We start from the raw sequence: 18,526 nt of genomic DNA on the forward strand, positions 1-18,526 counted from the left end.
GCATCGGAAAACGCAGCTTCGACTATTCATCATTCATTCCACAAACAGTCCTTGGTCCCTAAAATGATACAGGTGATGGCAGAAAGGAAAGGAGGTCCCCAACATTCTGAGATTAGAGCCCTGGGTCCTATCGGTCATCCTGACTTTGGGGAAAATCTTGGGATGTTTCCCACTCCGTTGAAGTGAGTGTGTTTTACAAGATAGCCAAGATGAAACAAGGGTATGTGTTGTAAGGTGTCAGCGAGATAACCAGAGATGCACAGCCGAATTGTAAAGGAGCACTTTATTATACCAGTGGGCTGAGGGGGGCTCTCCCCAAATCCTCAGCCCAAGCCTTATTTGTTGCCCGCTTTTAAAGGCACAAACTACTTGGGGGGGGGGGACTACATTCTCTTAGCTCCGCTTTTGGCACTGTTAAGGGGAGGCTGATACAGAGAAGGGAGAGAGAGGAGTTTGTTAGAGGTCGGGGCAACTATTAATTTCTTTCTTCTCATGGTTCCTCTGAGTTTCCCAAGGCCTTCATTAAACCCTTATCTTTATAGTTTTCTTTGGGTTTCTCAAGGCCCTTATGTTTACAAAAAAGAATCTCAGGGTGTGTACGTGCAGTAACTGAGGGTCAGAATGGAGTTATTACATATGGATCCACAGCTCTGAAAGTGCCGGTAAAGGTGAGCAGTGTGGGGAAGGCTCTATGGAGGAAGGTGGTTTTGCTGTTGGGGATTTGCGGACAAATAGGAGTTTGTCTGGATGAGAACTCCAGACAGAGGGAATGCATAAGCAAGGCTTGAATGATGGAGCATTTCCTGGAGCCCCAGCTGTCAGTGTGGGGTGGGGGTAGTGGTTGGTTGGCGTGGAGGCTCCACCTCCTTTCCAACCAACCAGAAGACCCAGCCTCTTCCCCTATCCCAGGTCCTAGCCCTCAAATAATTTTTTCAACCCAGACTGGTCAGTGCCCTGGGCCTCAGCTTTCCCAAGACAGCTGTGAAGACCAGATATTTGTCCCACAGCCCCATCCCCAGGTCCCTCAGGGCCCCAGAAAGGATCCAAGTTAACATCTCCCCCAGGCTGCCTCTGATGACAACTCTCCCAGCACCTTCTTTTCCTTTAAAAAAGTTTTTATTGCCTTTGGTCCACAGTTGGTATTTCACATTATCTCTTGGTCCCAGGGCTCCTGGGTGGAGCTGGTCCTAGGGAGGACCTCCTGGTGGGGGTTCCTGTGCAGTACTTGGTGGGGGAGAGGGGCAAGTATGGAAGGGGGGTGTCTAGCTTTGCCTCAACCACTCAGAACTCTATTGTCCTGTCTGGGTCTCAGTTTCTTCACTGGGCCCCTGGAAGGATCCTAGGGAAATGCAGTCCCTCTCAGTGCCTAAAATATCTGGGGACTGTGGCCTGGCTTTCTCCAAAGGAACTTCTTTCCAGCACCCTCCTCCACCATCCCTACCCAATTCCTCTGGAAAAAAAAATTACAACTGCCTGAAACTTCTGTGGGTACAGAAACCACAAACTACTCAGCAGAGAAAAGGGAAGAGGGGCAGAAGCAACCGGAAACCATTTGGGGCCAGTTTCCCTCCCTGCACAGGTTTCTTCTCCCCTCCACAGCTTGGCCCAAAGCTTGCTGGGAAATTTGCTACCTGGATGTGCCCCAGCAGGGACCCCCACCATACATGCATCTGGATCTGGCCTTCACAGACCCTCAGCTGGAAGCACGTGAACACATAGAAAAACAAGATGAAAACCCAAAAAGAACTTGAAATCCCAGATGAGGCGATGATGTGGGGAGACAGCTTGCAAGGGGGCTCAGTAGCCTGCCTCCTCTTGGTAGTAGGGAGGGTACTCCGGGGCTGTCCCTGGGCTTGGGCAGTCACCAACCGACCCTGGAGCCCCATCAGCCACTGGGCCTTGTGGGCAGTACTTGGGGTCATATATCTGCCGGCCCAGGCCAAAGACCTGGCCACTCTGGTTGGCACCCTGTGTGTAGCCCATCTGCAGGGACATGGAAGAGTTGTCACACTTCTCGGTCCCCAGCTTGGTATCATAGATGTGCCGCCGGGTCCCAGGAGCTGTCATGCCCACCTAAAGAGGGAGGAGAAAGCGTAAGGATAAAAGGGATGAGGGAGAAATGTAAGGCCCCACAATTTCTACACTACCTCCCATCTCCCTTTACAGTCACAGTGCAAACTCCTATGCATCCTCCCAAACCCTGCTCAGACACCCTCTTTTCTGACTCTATGCTGAGATTTTTTTTTTTTTTTTTTTGCTGAGATTATTTCATTACCAGTGACCCTCTCTGTTGGAACTAGGGGTGTTTGGGTCCAGCTTTCCCCGCCAGCCAGGAAGCTTTCTAGGCTGGAGCCAAGGCCTCCCAAAAAACAGAGTTCTCCAAAATCACCATCACACCTCTCTCTACATGCGACACAGCAGGAAAAGTGAGAATCACAGGATCTAAAATAATTTTCAGAGTTGAATGGACCTTGGGACAGTCCCTTGAGGGAAACTGAGTCACCAGAGCTGGGTAGAAACATCCTTGAGGACACACAGCAAGCTGAGACAGAGAAAGAGAAGGCAGGATGGAAGCCCAGAGTAGGGATGTCAAGAGAGAACAACGGTTTTGGCTAGTTGGGGTGGGCACCTGAGGGGACTAAGCAAGGCCCACCTGGCTGGCACACTTGTTGGTGCCCATTTGCAGGCTGATGGTTGAGTGGTCCATGGGTGGCAGGATATGGTTCTTGGGGTCGTACAGATGCCTTCTTGTACCATAGGCTGTCATGCCTGATTGGCTGGCACACTTGTTGGTACCCATCTGCAGGGAGGCAGGCAGGAGAGGTCAGGCTGCCCCAAACTCAAGGGGCCACTGGGTGGGACAAGGCCTGGGTCACAGCAGAATCTGTCCCCCACAGTGGGCCCTGGTGCCCACCTGGAGCCCAATGACGCACTGGCCCGCCTTCATGGTGGCGTCATCAAAGTTCCGCTCCTGCTTCTCTGAGTACTTGATGCCAATGTCCACGCCACTCTGCAGCCCTTTTGTTTTGGCCTGGAGGGAAGCAAGGCTGGGAGTATCAGGGCGGGGTGCAGCTGGGACCCTTGAGCCAGTCCCAGTGTGTGACCCTGGATGAGACACGGGGATTAGGCTGCAACCTGCCCCCTTTGCCTGTTGCCCAATGCCTTAGGTGTCGGATTCAGAGGTCCGGTTGGCCCCAACCTTCTAGTTGCTCAGGCCAAGAATTCTCGGGGGTGTCCTTGCTACCCTTCTCTCTCATCTTCCATCACCTTCTACCCAACTCTCACCGCCGCCTGTTCAGGCTATGGCCACCATCTCTCACTTGGACACCTGCCCCTGGCTCCTCCCTGGTCTCCCCATCCCCAGACCTCATGGGGCAGCCACAGGTGGCTCCTGAAAACACCATTCGGAACACAATTCCTGACAATGAGAACCTCCTCCCTATTCCCACGTCAGGGCCTTGCTATTCCTTCCTCTGGAAACTGTTCCAACCTACCCTGGTCTCTGTTTAAGGGTCACTAGATCCTACACATTGGTCTAATTCTTTCTTCTCCCTCCAGCAGTGTCTCAACTTCCTTATAATTTATTAAAAAAATGACTTGAGCCCTGGCCGGTGTGGCTCAGTTGGTTGAGTAACGTCCCATGCATCGAGAGGTTGCAGGTTTGATTCCTGGTCAGGGCACATGCCTGGGTTGTGGGCTTGATCCCCAGTAGAAGGCGTGCAAGAGGCAGCCAATCAATATTTCTTTCTCATCAATGTTTCTATTTCTCTCTCTCCCTCTCCCCTCCTTTCTCTCTAAAATCAATAAAAACATTAAAAAAAAAAAAGACTTGAAGAGGGAACCCCCATGTAAACTCTGGACTCTGGATGCTGGAGGTCTGGATGGCCATTCATCAGTGGTAACAAATGGTTGAAATTTCGTTATGTGGAGGCTGTGCATGAGCAGGGGTAGGCAGGGGGACATATGGGAAATCTCTGTAGCTTTCTCTCAATTTTGCTGTGAACCTAAAACTGCTCTAAAATATAAAGTTGTGTTTTTTTTTATCCTCACACGAGGACATTTTTGCATCTATCTTCAGATAGAGCAGGAGGGAGAGAGGAAGGAAGAGAGAGAGAAACATCGACGTGAGAGAGACACATCAAGTGGTTGCCACCCACATGACCCCAAATGGGCCGGGGACAAACCACAACTGAGGTACGTGTCCTTAGCGGGAACCTAACCTGGGTCTCTCTGGTCCATGGGCCGATGCTCTAACCGCTGAGTCAAACCGGCCAGGGCTAAAGTTATTTTTTAATTTAAAGAAATGATTTGTTTATTGTCTGCTTCCTCCATCAGACAGTGAGCCCATGAAGGGGTGGACTGTGTCTGTCAGCATCTGTAAACCTGCATCATATTTGCTATGTAGCTTTGGGCAGGTCGCTGCTCCTCTCTGGGCCTCACCTTCCCTGCCAGAGCCAGAAGAGACACCTGCACCTGTGTCATGTTTCCACTCTCAAACAGGTCATTGGCCTCGAACAGGTCCACAGAGTTCATGCCGTAGCTGACCATGGCCTTGATGAAGTTGGAGAGGTTTTCTAGCTGGGAGGAGGCAGGAAAGGGGTAGTGAGGAGACCTCAGGCTGCCCACAGATCAGATGGGATCCCCCAGCCCCATCCTTGCTCCACCCGCCAGCCCCTCACCTGGTGCCAGTTTTGCATGGAGCGGTTGATCTTGGGGACTGAGCCTGGCTGCAGCTTATTCATGAGTCTGGGGATGGGGGACACATGGATGGGGAGGAAACAGGAACCTCCATTAGCATAGGTGAACCTGAACCTCACAGACCCAAGAGGCCAATTCTAATCTTGGCCACCTTCCTGGGCAACCTTACTGCCTCTTTCTGGGCCTTAGTTTCCCCTCTTGCAATGTCATCTTCACCTACAAAGCAAAGATGCTAGAGTGACAATAAAAGGTGTTGGGAGTATAATCCAGAACCCCTGATTTCTGGGAGTGAACCTGGGAATTTCCATTCACTTTTTTTTTTTTTTTGGTACATGCTCCTAGGGGGAACTGAACCCAGGATTCTCTGGTCCACAGGCCGACGCTCCAACTGCTGAGCCAAACTGGCCAGGGCCATTCACATTTTGAATGTGCAAATTGTGCAGTGTTTGAACTACAGTTGAATAGGATGCAACAGAGAAAAGACCATGGATCTTGAGGCTCTCTCATGATCCTACAGCTTGTAGGTCACCTTCTTGGAGAGGATGACAAGGATGTTCCCTGTTAGAGATCCTCTGAGGGAAAAGCAAGCAGGCTTCAAACAGCACATGGGGCATGATCACACTGTGCAGGACAGTTGGGGTGACAGCATGTGACAACACCCATACTCACGTGCACAGGATAATTCCATCCTTCAGACCCTTCTGAAAATCAGGACCAATAGACAGGCCGGTGAGTCCCTCGATCCAGCTGCGGAGTTCCGCCTCCTTCTGAGGATCATATTTGGACTGAAGCTGGAGGAGTAGAGGGCACAGGGTTGGGGTGAGAACATACCCAGCAGAAGTACTCTGATGCTCCTGATGGGGTGAGGCTGGTAGCTCCATGGGAAGAAGAGAGGTCTGGAGGATCCCACACTATGGAGCTGACCGTCCCCCTTTCCTATCAGCAGGGACACTCACAGGCACAGATAAACCACCCTCCACAGACACACTCCTATCTCTCACTGGCAAACTTTGGCTCTAATCCACTTCCAATGGTGCCAAACCCAACATGACAGCCAACACAGCCCCTGTAGATCTGTCCACCATCCTGTGACCTCTCATCTCCTTGCTCTACCTGCACTAGAGACAAATCCTTCTGTTTCCATTTCCTATCTTTGTGGATTTGCCTGTTCTGGACATTTCACAAAAATGGAATCACACACTTTGTGGTCTTTTGAGTCTGGCTTCTCTCACTGAGCATCATGTTTTCAAGGTCCATCCATCCATGTTGTAGTGAGTGTCAGTGTCTCATTCCTTTCCATGGCTGAGTAATATTCCATTGTATGAATGGACCACATTGTGTATCCATTTACCCAGTGATGGGCATTTAGACTATTTCCACCTCTTGGCCGTTGTGAATCCTCCTGCCGTGAATATCCGCGTACAGGTTTTCTTAAACACCTATTTTAATTCCTCTGGGTACATATCTAGAAGTGGAATTACTGGGTCATGTGGTGATTCTATTTAACTTACTGAGGGACCACCAAACCATTCTCTGTGTCTTGAACTGGCCATACCAGTTACTGGCTCAGGGCCTTTGCACATACTGTCACTTTTGCCTCAGATGTTTGCATGGCTGGGTCCCTGCCTTCCATCCAGTTACAGCTTGTAGGTCACCTTCTTGGAGAGGATTCCCCTGCCCACTCTAGCTATGACAGCCCACCTTGTACCCCTCTCTCCCTGATTGTGCCTTATTTTCCTTCTAGCTTTTATCTCTATCTTCTGTTACAATACAGCTTCTTGCTTATGATCCATCCCCCCTCGAGCTTTGCCATCCAGCTCAGTGCTGTCTCTGGGTAAAAGTGCTCCTGGTCTCCCATCAGCACACACCCATTGACCATAAGCACACCCAAACACCCTGTTCCCTGTGGCAGCATCTCAGAGCACTGAAGGCTAAGTCAGAATGGTTGGAGTCCACGGAAGCCCCTAGAAGACAGGGAGACCCAGGCGAATATGGGCAGAGTCGGTCAGCCCCAGGGCAGCTTGTTGGGGGTGCTAAAAAGCCGAGTCCAGCCCCCATTCAGGACCAGACTGTCCCACTGAATGCATTTTCTGCTCCAGACTCTCTGTGCACCTTTGCTCCCAGATCCCCACTTCGGAAGCCCCGTCTTTTCCTCTTCTCCCATCCCTCAGAAGACTAAAACATTTTGCAGACCTAATTCTTACTCCCGGCTTTGCCTCCAAATCCCCCATGACTATGAACAGTTCTCTTCCCTGTACCTCAGTTTTCCATCTATGTTTGGAATTGTTTGCATAGAGGTCTCCTGAAACTTGCCCCACCTCCCTGCCTCCTGGTGATTGCACATAGGATCACAGCTGAGCCACCCAGAACACAGACGAGACAAAGGCAGGAGGCTTGCCTGCTAACACGATCCGCTTGGCCCACCCCCTCAGGCTGCAGTCTCTTGGTTCTCATGGCCAGGGGAGTAGCCAGGCCCACATGAAGTTTTGTTCAGCCTGAGGAATGAGCAGGTCACGTCCTGATAGTTAAGCTTGAGGCAGGTGGGCTGGTCTGGATGCCAGGTATGCCTGCACAGCCAAGTCCTGTCCCTGATGGCTCAAAAAGGCCAGAATCCTAGGCAGAAGTGCCTGGCCCTCCCCACAGCAGCCTGAAGCATTCCTCATCACCGCAAACTGCCAGGAATGCAGCCACCGCCTCCTGCGAAATCTGCTAAATTGAGACCAGCTGTTCCCAATGCTCTAAAACCCAGTCACCCAGCCCCAAATCAAGTGGCCATGGCTGCTCAGAGGGACACACAGGACATCCGCCTGCCTCAGACTGTCCAGCTGCGGGTAAACTGAGGTACTGGAACCAGGCAGAGGTCTCTGGGTCTCTCCTGTCTAAAGCAGCTGGAAAAGTGGGCGGGGCATGGGCTCCAAGCCATAGGAAGTGGGCAGGAGTGACACTGGCAAGCTGATAGGTGCCCCGCTCACACTCCAAACCTGCAAATTGAGGCCTGACTTCGGGTAGCCTCTGACCTCATCTGCTGTGCAGGTATCAACCTGTCCCCATCTCACTCCATCTCTGGAAGCTAGTTGGCTCTCATCTACTTCTTGCTGCCCAGGGGTAAATGCCAGGTCCAGGAAGACCAGTGGCCATCAGGCATTGGATGCAACAGGTCTGGGTTCCAGTGTTGACTCTGCCACTTGCAAGCAGCTCTGAGCCCCGTGTGCAAACTGGGGCCCTTAAACAGCCTTGGCTGTGTGGGGGCAGCATGCTATGCACCTATACAGGCAGCCTGTCAACATTCAATGTTCACCCTGGAGGATTATTGCTGGAGGGAGATTCATGCATTTAAGGGGGTGTCTGGAGCCTGCTGAGTGACCATACTCTATCTCTTGGCTTCCTAAGCCTCAGCCTCCCCTTTTATCAATGGGATGGAGGGAGGCAATTCAGAATTCTCCCTCCTGTCCATAGGCCCTGGAGTGCCAACTGCAGGTGCCTGTCCTGTGCTGACTGGGCTGTGCCCTCAGCATGCCCAGGCAGGCTCCCTTCCCAACTGTCTGGTGGGAGGATGTTGGGGGAGAGGTGTACAGGAATGGCAAACCCCCCTCAGCTGGAAAGGCCCTTGTTTATCAGTCCTGAGACCTCCACCTGGGTCTGACATTACCCTCTGCTCCCTCTACCCTAGATGAGTCCTACTGTGTGACCGTCCAAAAGTGTCTGCCCCTCCCTGAGTCAGAATCACAAGAGTTTTTTTTTTTTAAGTGTCTCCCACTGGCCCCACCCTGTGTTTCCAGGTTACAAAACTCACACATTTTAGGGTCACATTCAGGGGACCCAGGTGTCCTGTGGACCCCTTTGCTGTTTCTTTGTCAGACAGAGACAAAGAGAACATACAAGGGAACAGCCCAGGCAGCCCTCCTCTACTTCAACTTCCCCTTGGTGTCTCCCTCCCAGGTGTAAGAGGTTGGGAAATTCCTGTGGGGGGTGCCCACACCCTAATTTTAAAAACAACACCTGGTCGGCCAGCTTCCCCTCCTATAGCATAAATGGCCCCAAAAGCAGAAGTTGGCCAGGGGATGAGGAGGGAGCTGCTGGGGTCCTCTCAGATTCAGGTTATTCTCAGGCCTTAAAGTGCTGGAAGGGTCCAGGGAGGGCTGTGGGGTTCAGATGGAGCAAGGCTGGGGAAGGGATCAGACCCAACCACTCCTAGACACTGAGGCAGTGCCAGATCGCAGACCTCAATGCTTCCCCCGAGTTGAGGAAGTCTCGGTGGGCGCCCCCAGAACCGCAGATGTCGGGGAGGAGGAGGGACGCTGTCATCCCATGTCTCAGAGCCACTGCGCCCCGGATGTCGGGGAGACTGGCGGGGCGCCCAGCCCAGCAGAAGTCCGAGGGTGCAGGACCTCCGGGGGCGGGACTGGGGGCGCCCCTCACTCACCCGGTTCTTGACCTCGGCCGAAAGCCCGTAGGAGGGCCCCTTGTTGAACTGCGTGGAGCTCATGCTGGCTGCAGAGACGGCTGGACCGACGGCAAGGAGGGTGCGGCTAGGGTCTCGCAGGTCCGGGCCCCGCCCCCGCCGCTGATTGGTCCCCGGCGCACTTGTCCTTATAAGGCCGTGATGCGCCGGATTCCTGCGGCCGCGGACTTCCTGAACCCGGTCTGTCGCCCTCACCCGGGCCCCTGCGGAGCGCCTCAAACCCAGGGGCCTGGAGGGAAACTGAGGCAGGGAGGAGCAGGGGCTTTGGACTGCCAAGGCATGGCACGCCTGCCCTCTCCCTGCTGGGGGCCCCTAAGTGGCTCTTACCCTTGCTGGGTCTCAGTTTCCCTTTCTGCACGGCGATGGAAGACGGGGAATTGTTGGGTGGGACCCTGATTCTCTTGGTGCACGAATGAGGACTCCTCCCTGCCACTCAGAGGCACCTCCCAGTTTAGCCCCATTCCAGGAACTCCCACAGCTGGGTGATGAACAAGGGAACTAGAGGAGTCCTCAGAGGAGGTGGTCATTGGAGCTGGAGCTCTGATGGATGAGTAGGAGTTTGCCAGTCCAAAAGGGATGGTGTTCCTGGCAGCACAAAAGGTGCAGGGACTGTCAGTGGCTGAAAGCGTGTAGAGATCAATCAGATAGATTGGGGAAGAGGGAATAAGAAAGGGGCTTCTGGTTGGTCGTGCGGGTGGCAGCCACTCGATGTGTCCCTTCACATCGATGTTTCTCTCTCTCTCTTCTTCTCTCTCCCTCCCACTCTATCTGAACAAAAAAAATAGAAAAATGTCCTCGGGTGAGGATGGAAAAAAAAAAAAGAAAGGGGCTTGAATTTTGGGCTGAGGAATGATGGGGGATGGGGGTGTCTGAAATAGCAGAGAGCTAAAGTGAGAAAATGCCCTGGGGTTAGGGCTGAGGATACCAAACCTACCAGGCCAGGTACACAGTTGGCACTCAATAGGCGATGCTGCTTGTATAGATAAATTAATGAATTAGTAAATAATGGAATAAATTTTACTTATTAAGCAATTTGTTCATTTATTCATTCATCAAAAGCTCCCTTACATGGCCCTGGTCAGTGTTGCTCAATGGTTAGAGCATTGACCCTCCCGCCAGAGAATTGTAGGTTTGATTTCTGGTCAAGGGCACCTACCTGGGTTGCAGGTTCAGTCCAGGCTTCGGTTGGGGTGCATACCGGAGGCAACCAATTGATGTGTCTCTCTCACATTAGTGTTTCACTCTCCTCTTTTTCTCTCTCCTCCCCTCTTCCTTCTACTCTCTAAAAATCAGTGGAAAAAATATCCCCAGGTGAGGATTTAAAAAAAAAAAAAAAGGTTCTCTGAGCCAGTCCCTTGCTAGGTGATGCTGGCTCCAGGAGACCTTGGCTCTGGCCCTGCCTATCCTTGGGAAGACAGAGCCAGGCACAGCATCCCCTGCCCCATGTGAGCAAGTACAGGACAGAAAAATGGGTCAGGGGTTGAGGAACCTGTAAGGGAAGACAGGGCTCCACTGGAGGGATCAAGGAAAGCTGCACATGAGAGGAGACATGAGATGGGGTTCTGAAGCATGTGTAGGAGTTTGACATATTTGACAAGTGGTTGGTTGGACTCTGTGAGGGCTCAGAGATGACATACTGCTGGCCCTTCCCTGAAAAGCACTCATTCCTGGCTCCCCTCTCAATGTCTGTTTCTCTGCTTGTCTGTCATTCCCCAATTCAATCTATCTGAAGACTCAAGGTTCAAGTCATAGCTGGGTGGTCTTGGGCAAGTCCCTTCCCTTTTGGGTCTCAGTTTCATTATCTTTGAAATGGGGACCAGTGGACAGTGGGAGGGTCAACAATGAGGCAATGCAGCTCTGAGTAAGGGAACAGTGCAGTTTCAGGTGGATCCTATGCAGGTTCTGTTAGAGCAGGAGGTGGGCTCCAAGGCACTGTGGCGACCAGTGATGGGAAGGGGGCTGAAGCCAGCCTGCAGTGGTCAGTGGCTGCTGGTAACATGGCCATGGATCTCCTTGCCATGCCCTGGCCTCTGGTGCTTGTCCAGCGGGCCACCAGTTACTCCCTAGGGACACCATTTGAGTTGGGGGTCTCTGAGAAGTTGCATGTGACCCCACCTATGCCCGCAGACTTGTGTCCAACTCATGTCAGCTCAGGCAGGCATACTCACAGGACAATAGCCCACCCAGATCCTGGGGTGCTGGGTCCCCCTGTAGCACTTCTATTAGGGAAGGCTGTGGTGCCTCCACAGCACTGGACAGGAGCTAAAACACAGAAACAAGAAGACGGAGACTGCATGGTTCCAAATTCCAGAACCACTCACTGCCTGCCTGCTTGCTGGACACCCGGGCAAGCCTTGCAACACCGCCCAGCCTCATTTCCCACCTGTGAAATGGTCTGGTTCCCAGGCATTAATATTCATCAGGTGCTCAGAAAAATTCCTGGGACACCTGGGATATTGTAAGTGCCACATAAGACTTGGGTAACTTAAATCCTGGCACTTAAACCAGTGCTGACCAACAGGACTGAGATGGCAGAGGTGCCCTACTAGGCACCGTCTACCTCGGCAGCCTCTGGCCACACAGCTACTGAGCACTTCAAGTGTAGCTGATTTTAATTAATTCCACTTTAAAATGAGAAACCGACACTGGATCAGTTTTGGAAAAACGTCTGAATCTATTTGAAACAACTTGAGAAGGAATGTGCGCATTTTCCTTTTCAGAGTAAATTTTATGAAATCTAGATACGAGTATTTCCCAGGCCATGTGACCATATGAATAGAGTTGGGCTGTGAGTGGGAAACACACCAGATTTTGAAGACATAGTCCAGAAAAAGGTGTCATATACCTTGTTCATTGTTTTTCATATCAATTACATGCTGAAATGATCTTTTTAAAAAATATTTTTCTTTATTGATTTTTAGAGAGAGAAGAAAGGAGAGAGATAGAGAAAGATCGATGAGAAAGATCAATTGGCCGCCTCCTGCATGCCCCGCACTGGGATTGGACCCACAACCTGGGCATGTGCCCTGACTGAGAATTGAACCAGTGACCTCTTGGTGCATGGGTAAGCGCTCAACTGCTGAGACACATCAGCTGGGCTGATCTTATTTTTGAGATATTGGGTTATGTGAAACATATTACCAAACTATTCTTGGTTCTTTGAACATGGTTACTAGAAAGTTGAAAATTATTTGTGTGGTTTGTCTGATATTTTTACTGGCCAGGGCTGTTCTGGACCCGTAGAGCAAATCCAGACTGCTTTTTTTTCTTTTCTTTTTTTTTGTAGCCCATTAGCAAACAATGGTTTTACATTTTTAAGTGGTTGAAAAGTTTCTTTTTTTATCCCCACCAGAGGACATTTTTGCATTTATCTTTAGATAGAGCAGGAAGGAGAGAGAGAGGAAGAGAGAGAAAGAAACATTGATGTGAAAGTGACACCTCAAGTGGTCGCCACCCACACGACCCCAACCAGGGCCGGGGACAAACTGCAACCGAGGTACGTGCCCTGAGCGGGAACCGAACACGGGACTCTCTGGTCTGCGGGCCAGCGCTCTAACTGCTAAGCCAAACTGGCCAGGGCGGTTGAAAAGTGTTTTTAGCCCTGGCCAGTTTGGCTCAGCGGTTAGAGCGTTGGCCCGCGGTCCGGAGAGACCCGGGTTCAGTTCCCGCTCAGGGCACGTACCTCGGTTGCAGTTTGTCCCTGGCCCTGGTTGGTCGTGCAGGTGGCAGCCACTCGATGTGTCCCTTTCACATCGATGTTTCTCTCTCTCTCTCTCCACCTCTCTTTCCCTCCCACTCTATCTGTACAAAAAATGGAAAAATGTCCTCGGGTGAGGATAAAAAAAAAAAAGAAAAGTGTTTTTTAAAAATACTATTACACGAAGCTTGGAAATCATAAAATATTTAAATTTCAGTATCCAAAGCTTTATTGGTGTCCAGCTCCTTGGCTTACTGATCATTAACTTTCAGCATTAACCATTAATGCAGGGCTGGGTGGTCTCTCGGCGGCAGAGCTACAAATGCTAGTTCTCAAGTGGCCTTTTACAGAAAACAGTTTGCCAACCCATGGTCTAGGCTCTGAGTCTCTCAGAACCCCAGAAATCCAAACTCAGACCTTGAAACCCTAGGGTTCCAGAAACTTAGAATATTTATAAACCCATACCTCAAAGATACTGTGAGGTAGGGTCCAAACCATCTTAAAGTGAATATCAAAATAAGGTGGGTTAAAACTTCTTAGCTGGTGGAGAGCTTTCCATTTGTAAAAATTGCAACACCTGTGAAACACAAGGTCGTGAAGCACAATAAAATGAGGTGTTCCCATAATTTGAAGACCTCTGCCCAAGGACCTCAGATTGATGGAATTACATGATTCTGTGTAGTTAGTTCTTCTACTTCACTGTCCCCACCTTGGAGCCTGGATTCAAATTATGACTGCCCACCTGGCTGTGTGACTTTCCACAATTACACTCCACCTCTCTGTGCCTCCCTCTACTCTCTGTAAAGCACCTACTGCCCTTAGGGCTGACATCTGTGGATCCATGCATGCAAACCCTAAAATAAGTGTTGTTGAGTCAACTGCATGTCAAAAATCTTTGGGCCCTGGCCGGTTTGGCTCAGCGGTTAGAGCGTCCGCCTGTGGTCCAGAGAGACCTGGGTTCGGTTCCGGCTAAGAGCACGTACCTCGGTTGTAGTTTGTCCCCGGGCCCTGGTTGGGTTGTGCGAGTGGCAGCCACTCGATGTGTCCCTTTCACGTCGATGTTTCTCTCTCTCTCTCTTCCTCTCTCTCCTTCCCACTCTATCTGAACAAAAAATGGAAAAATGTCCTCAAGTGAGGATAAAAGAAAAAGAAAAAAAAAATCTTTGGGACTTTGGCCTCAGCCAAGAGAACCTGGTAGGAAGGTCTTGAGCTTCTGGAGCTGCCCTGTGCCCTTGACCTTATGGCACTCACTGATCCATCCAGGCAGATCCTGGGGAGACTGTAGAGACTGGAGGACCTGGGGTTGCAGAGGCCTCAGGTGCTGGGTTGGGTCTGAGCCCAGGGGTCTTGGTGGCTGGGCACAGAGGACAACAGGGGCAGTGAGGGCACTGGTGCCCCTTTCCAGCAGCTACCTATGTGGCAATCCTCTCCTTGCAGTGTCTGGGCTCTGAGTGGGACCCCAGAGGGTCAGAGTGGGACTCAGGGCTGGGCCCTTCAGTGGAGGCTTTGGGCGCCTTCTGGGGGTCTTTGGGCACTCCCCTTGCTCTCTGCAAAAAGGCATTGTTGAGGTCACAGCCGGCCGGCTTTAGTGGCAGCAAGCAAAGACCACACTCCGGGCCTTCACGTGCGATGACCTGTTCCGCTTCAACAACATTAACTTAGACCCACTTACAGAAACATATGGGATTCCTTTTTACTTAAAGTACCTCACCCATTGGCCAGAGTATTTCATCGTTGCAGAGGCACCTGGTGAAGAGTTAATGGGTTATATTATGGGTAAAGCAGAAGGCTCAGTTGCTAGGGGAAGAATGGCATGGACATGTCACAGTTCTGTCTGTTGCCACAGAATTTCGATGCCTTGGTTTAGCTGCTAAACTTACGGAGTTATTAGAGGAGATTTCAGAAAGAAAAGGTGGATTTTTTTGTTGATCTCTTTGTAAGAGTATCTAACCAAGTTGCAGTCAACATGTACGAGCAGTTGGGCTGCAGTGTATACAGGACGGTCATAGAGTACTATTCAGCCAGCAACGGGGAACCTGATGAGGACGCTTATGATACGAGGAAAGCACTTCCTAGGGACACTGAGAAGAAATCCATCATACCCTTAGCTCAGCCTGTGAGGCCTGAAGACACTGCGTAACTGTGGGCAGTGGTTCTTAGGCTCATGCTGTAGATATTTTATGGACAATATTATTTTCATTGGATAATATTAGAGCTCTGTTAGAGAAAAGTACTCATTTAGGTCTTAAAAACTTGAAGAAAATATTTTAAATTTCATTGTTTCCAGTAAGCAATATCGTACGTACTAAAGCTGTCCACTGTGGTAAAATTCTATCAGAAAGGCAGCTAAATCAGAAGAAAACACTCTACTGTCATGGTTCATAATATTCACTATATGCTAGGGGGAAAAAACTTGCCCCAATTCTCCTAAATTCTATGCCTGAGAACCACTGCTGCTTATATATAATTTTGTATTGAACTATTGATTGAAGCTTTAAAAGCATATATGAAATGTTGATTCTAAGATGTATAATAAAATGCACTGTTGACACTTAAAAAAAAAAAAAAAAGGCATTGTTTGCTCCTGGACACTTCAGGCAAAATAAGCATGATGTAGCAAAAACAACAAAAGTAACAATCTCAGCCTGTTAATGGGTCAGGATCCTCTCTTGCTCACAATCCACATAGCTCCCCATTGCCCCCTCAACAAAGTTGTCCTCCAGGCTCCCATGCTCTCCTCAGGGCACATAGGCCTTCTCCTTGTCCTGCCTCGTTCCTTCACCATCCCTGTAGTCCTCTGTGCCCAGCCACCAAGACCCCTGGGCTCAGAGCCCTGCCCAGCACCTGAGGCCTCTTTCAGCCCCTGCTGGAGGGTCACTTGCTCAGTGGTCTCCTGCCCCAAATCCCCATGTAACTCTCAACCTGCCACAAACCGGCTATGACCCAATACCCCTTGCCTACACACATGCCCACAGCATGCTCCGAAGTCCAGCCAAGCTTCTGACTTCTTTGTTGTCCACAGAAGGGTGGTGTGCCATTTGGTCCTCCTCTATCTCTTGTGGTTTAGGTTTAGAACTTTCTCTGCTTGTCCTTTTTCTTTTTTTTTAACATTTATTTATTGTTACATTTGTTCTTCTTTATTGATTTTAGAGAGAGAAGGAGGGAGAGAGAGAGAAAGACAGAAACATCAATGAGAGAGAACATTGATTTGCTGCCTCCTATATGTCCCCCACTGGGGATTGGGTCCACAACCTGGGCATGTGCCCTGACCGGCAATTGAACCAGCGACCTCTTGGTGCATGGGTCCACACTCAGCCAGGGAGCCACACTAGCCGGGCTACTTGTCCTTTTTCTTGATAGTGACTCTCTGAGGCCACAGAGTTTGGATTCATAGTGAAGTTGCACTGGCATCATGGGTCCCATGGGAGTGCGCGCTAGCCTGTGCTGCTGAATATAGCAGCCACCTGCCACATGGGGCTATTTCAACATAAATTACATTAATAAAAATAAACTAAGTTTAAAATCCCACTCCTCGGCTGCTGTGGCCACATTTCCCTGCTCAGGAGCCCGTGTGGATGATGTGTTGGGCCTCAATGAACATATCAGAGACCCACAGTGCCTGCCACAGTGTGTGCTCCCCTGGTCAAGGGGATAAAGTCGGCCTGGCCTCTCCATTGGAAAATATGATTTTTTTTTCTCCCTTTGCAACTAACAAGTAATCTGGGGGGGGAGGGTGATCCACAATAATTTCAAGTGTGCATTTATTGAGCACTTACTGTATGTAGGCACTATGCAGAGCATTCTCTATGAAAGAGGAAAAAAACAACTTCAGCCTCTTTGTCGTGATAGCACAGGTGTGGGTCTGTCTGTCCACTCAGGGTGTTGGCCTCCCAGGATTATGAAACTCGGTGGGTAGGTCTGGAAGATTCCCCTCAGCCTCTGCGTCACAGCTAAAGTCATCTCCCTCCCTGACCACCCGATTCAATTCAGATCAGCCATCCCCATAACCCCCCATGCCCTGGCCTTTCTCAGAGGCTCCGTCTGGCCCCTCATGGTGGGCACTCAATATCAGACCCGACACCCCCTTGTTTGCTTGTCTCCATGCTGGTCCCCAGGCTATGTGTGACCACCTGGCATGTGTGCTCATTTTGTTCCAGACCTAGATGTCCATTGCCCCATGCCTCCTACTTCCATGTAGCCAACCCCCACTTTTTTTTTATTTTTATTTATTTATTTTTTATCCTCACCAGAGGACATTTTTTCCCATTTTTAGTTCAGATAGAGTGGGAGGGAGAGAGAGAAAGAGAAACATCAATGTGAAAGGAACACATCGAGTGGTTGCAGCCTGCACGACCCAACCAGGCCCGGGGACAAACTGCAACCGAGGTACGTGCCCTTAGAGGGAACCGAACCCGGGTCTCTCTGGACTGCAGGCCAAGGCTCTAACCGCTGAGCAAAACTGGCCAGGGCACCCCCACTTTGAATTGTAGAGTGTGGGGGTGTTGGGAAAGTGGGCGCTCAATAAATGTTGGTGGGAGGAGGTAGCAAAAGTCCGGTGATAGGTTGCAGGGGCCTCAAGATGGCTTAGCTAACCATACTCCTCTTTCACGCAAGCATTTAACACTGACTGTCTCTCACCAGCCATAGAAGTAACAACCCAAACGCTAACTTGTACAATAAGGTGCAAGTGGGGAATGACAATACCCTACTATGTCAAGGGGCCCCCTAAACCACAGGGCAGGACAATAAGCCCTGTGGGGAGCTAGGAGCCACCACGGTACCGCATGAAACTCACGGCGGCTTACGTATTGAACGCAGTACTCAAGGTCCTCCACAAATAATTTAAAGACGACCAAAGAAATTACTTTAGGAGGTCACAGGGTTAGTGGATGGTGGGTATGGAAGTAAACACAGGTCATTGAGCTCTAGAGACCCTACTCTGAGCTGTCATGCCACATTGCCTCGAGGCGCCATCAGTACTGGCTGGTTATTGCCTACCCATTTGTCTTATTAGACAGGAAGTTCTGGCTGAACATGATGCCATCTTGTTCACCTGTGTAGCTTTAGTGACATGTGTAGGCTGATGTTGGGTAGCTAAACGGGCCAAGAGGTGAGCCATCAGGAGGCAGAAGAGCAAGGTGGCGCCCTCGCCATCATTTCTTTTCTCCCAAGGTTGAGAAAGTGCCAGCTGGAGGCAGGGGCCTGCCAGGAGATGGCCTCTGTGCTCAGAGCCAATCGACACCTGGTGGAGCTGGATCTGACAGGAAATGCGCTGGAGGTCTGAGGCTGCTGTGTCAAGGTTTGAAGCACCCAGCCTGTAGGCTACAGATCTTGTGGTTAAAGACTTGTCACCTCACTGCTGCAGCCTGTGAAGACCTGGCCTCCACCCTCAGTGTGAACCAGAGCCTGATGGAGCTGGACCTAAGCCTGAATGACCTGGGGGAACCCAGGGTCTTACTGCTGTGTGAGGGCCTGAGGCACCCTCAGTGCAAACCGCAGACTCTCCGGTTAGGCATTTGCCGGCTCAGCTCTGCAGCCTGCGGGAACTGGACCTGAGTTTCAACAACCTGGGAGATTGGGGCATGCAGCTTCTGTGCCAGGGGCTGCGACACCCCACCTGCAGACTCCTGAAGCTGTGGTTGTTTGGGATAGATCTGAGTAAAACGACC

At 50.7% G+C, this 18,526-nt stretch overlaps 1 protein-coding gene and 1 pseudogene across 2 annotated transcripts; one reads left to right on the plus strand and one right to left on the minus strand.

Moving 5' to 3' along the window:
- Window positions 1–603: 603 nt before the first annotated feature.
- Window positions 604–9,247, minus strand: CNN2 (calponin 2). Of its 2 annotated transcripts, none has more exons than XM_036240732.1 (7): window positions 9,122–9,247; window positions 5,368–5,489; window positions 4,680–4,746; window positions 4,474–4,578; window positions 2,915–3,031; window positions 2,654–2,800; window positions 604–2,073 (listed from the first exon to the last, which is right to left on the minus strand). In XM_036240732.1, the coding sequence occupies exons 1-7, from the start codon at window positions 9,182–9,184 to the stop codon at window positions 1,798–1,800; spliced, it is 897 nt and encodes a 298-aa protein (XP_036096625.1). In that variant the 5' UTR covers window positions 9,185–9,247; the 3' UTR covers window positions 604–1,797. The 2 variants fall into 2 exon arrangements, with proteins under 2 accessions (XP_036096625.1, XP_036096624.1); XM_036240731.1 differs by having other exon boundaries at window positions 609–2,073; window positions 4,441–4,578.
- Window positions 9,248–9,301: 54 nt separating this feature from the next.
- Window positions 9,302–14,997, plus strand: LOC118643920 (annotated as a pseudogene).
- The last annotated feature ends 3,529 nt before the right edge of the window (window positions 14,998–18,526 follow it).

The sequence above is a fragment of the Molossus molossus genome, unplaced genomic scaffold (assembly GCF_014108415.1).
Source record: "Molossus molossus isolate mMolMol1 unplaced genomic scaffold, mMolMol1.p scaffold_m16_p_4, whole genome shotgun sequence".
NCBI classification, from domain to species: Eukaryota; Metazoa; Chordata; class Mammalia; order Chiroptera; family Molossidae; genus Molossus; species Molossus molossus.

Coding starts and splice junctions, on each gene's coding strand:
- CNN2 (XM_036240731.1), bottom strand. CDS start 9,184: ATGAGCTCCACGCAGTTCAACAAGGGGCCCTCCTACGGGCTTTCGGCC. Junction 4,579..4,679: donor CCATGCAAAACTGGCACCAG/GTGAGGGGCTGG, acceptor GCCTCCTCCCAG/CTAGAAAACCTCTCCAACTT. Junction 2,074..2,653: donor CCAACAAGTGTGCCAGCCAG/GTGGGCCTTGCT, acceptor CTCCCTCTTTAG/GTGGGCATGACAGCTCCTGG.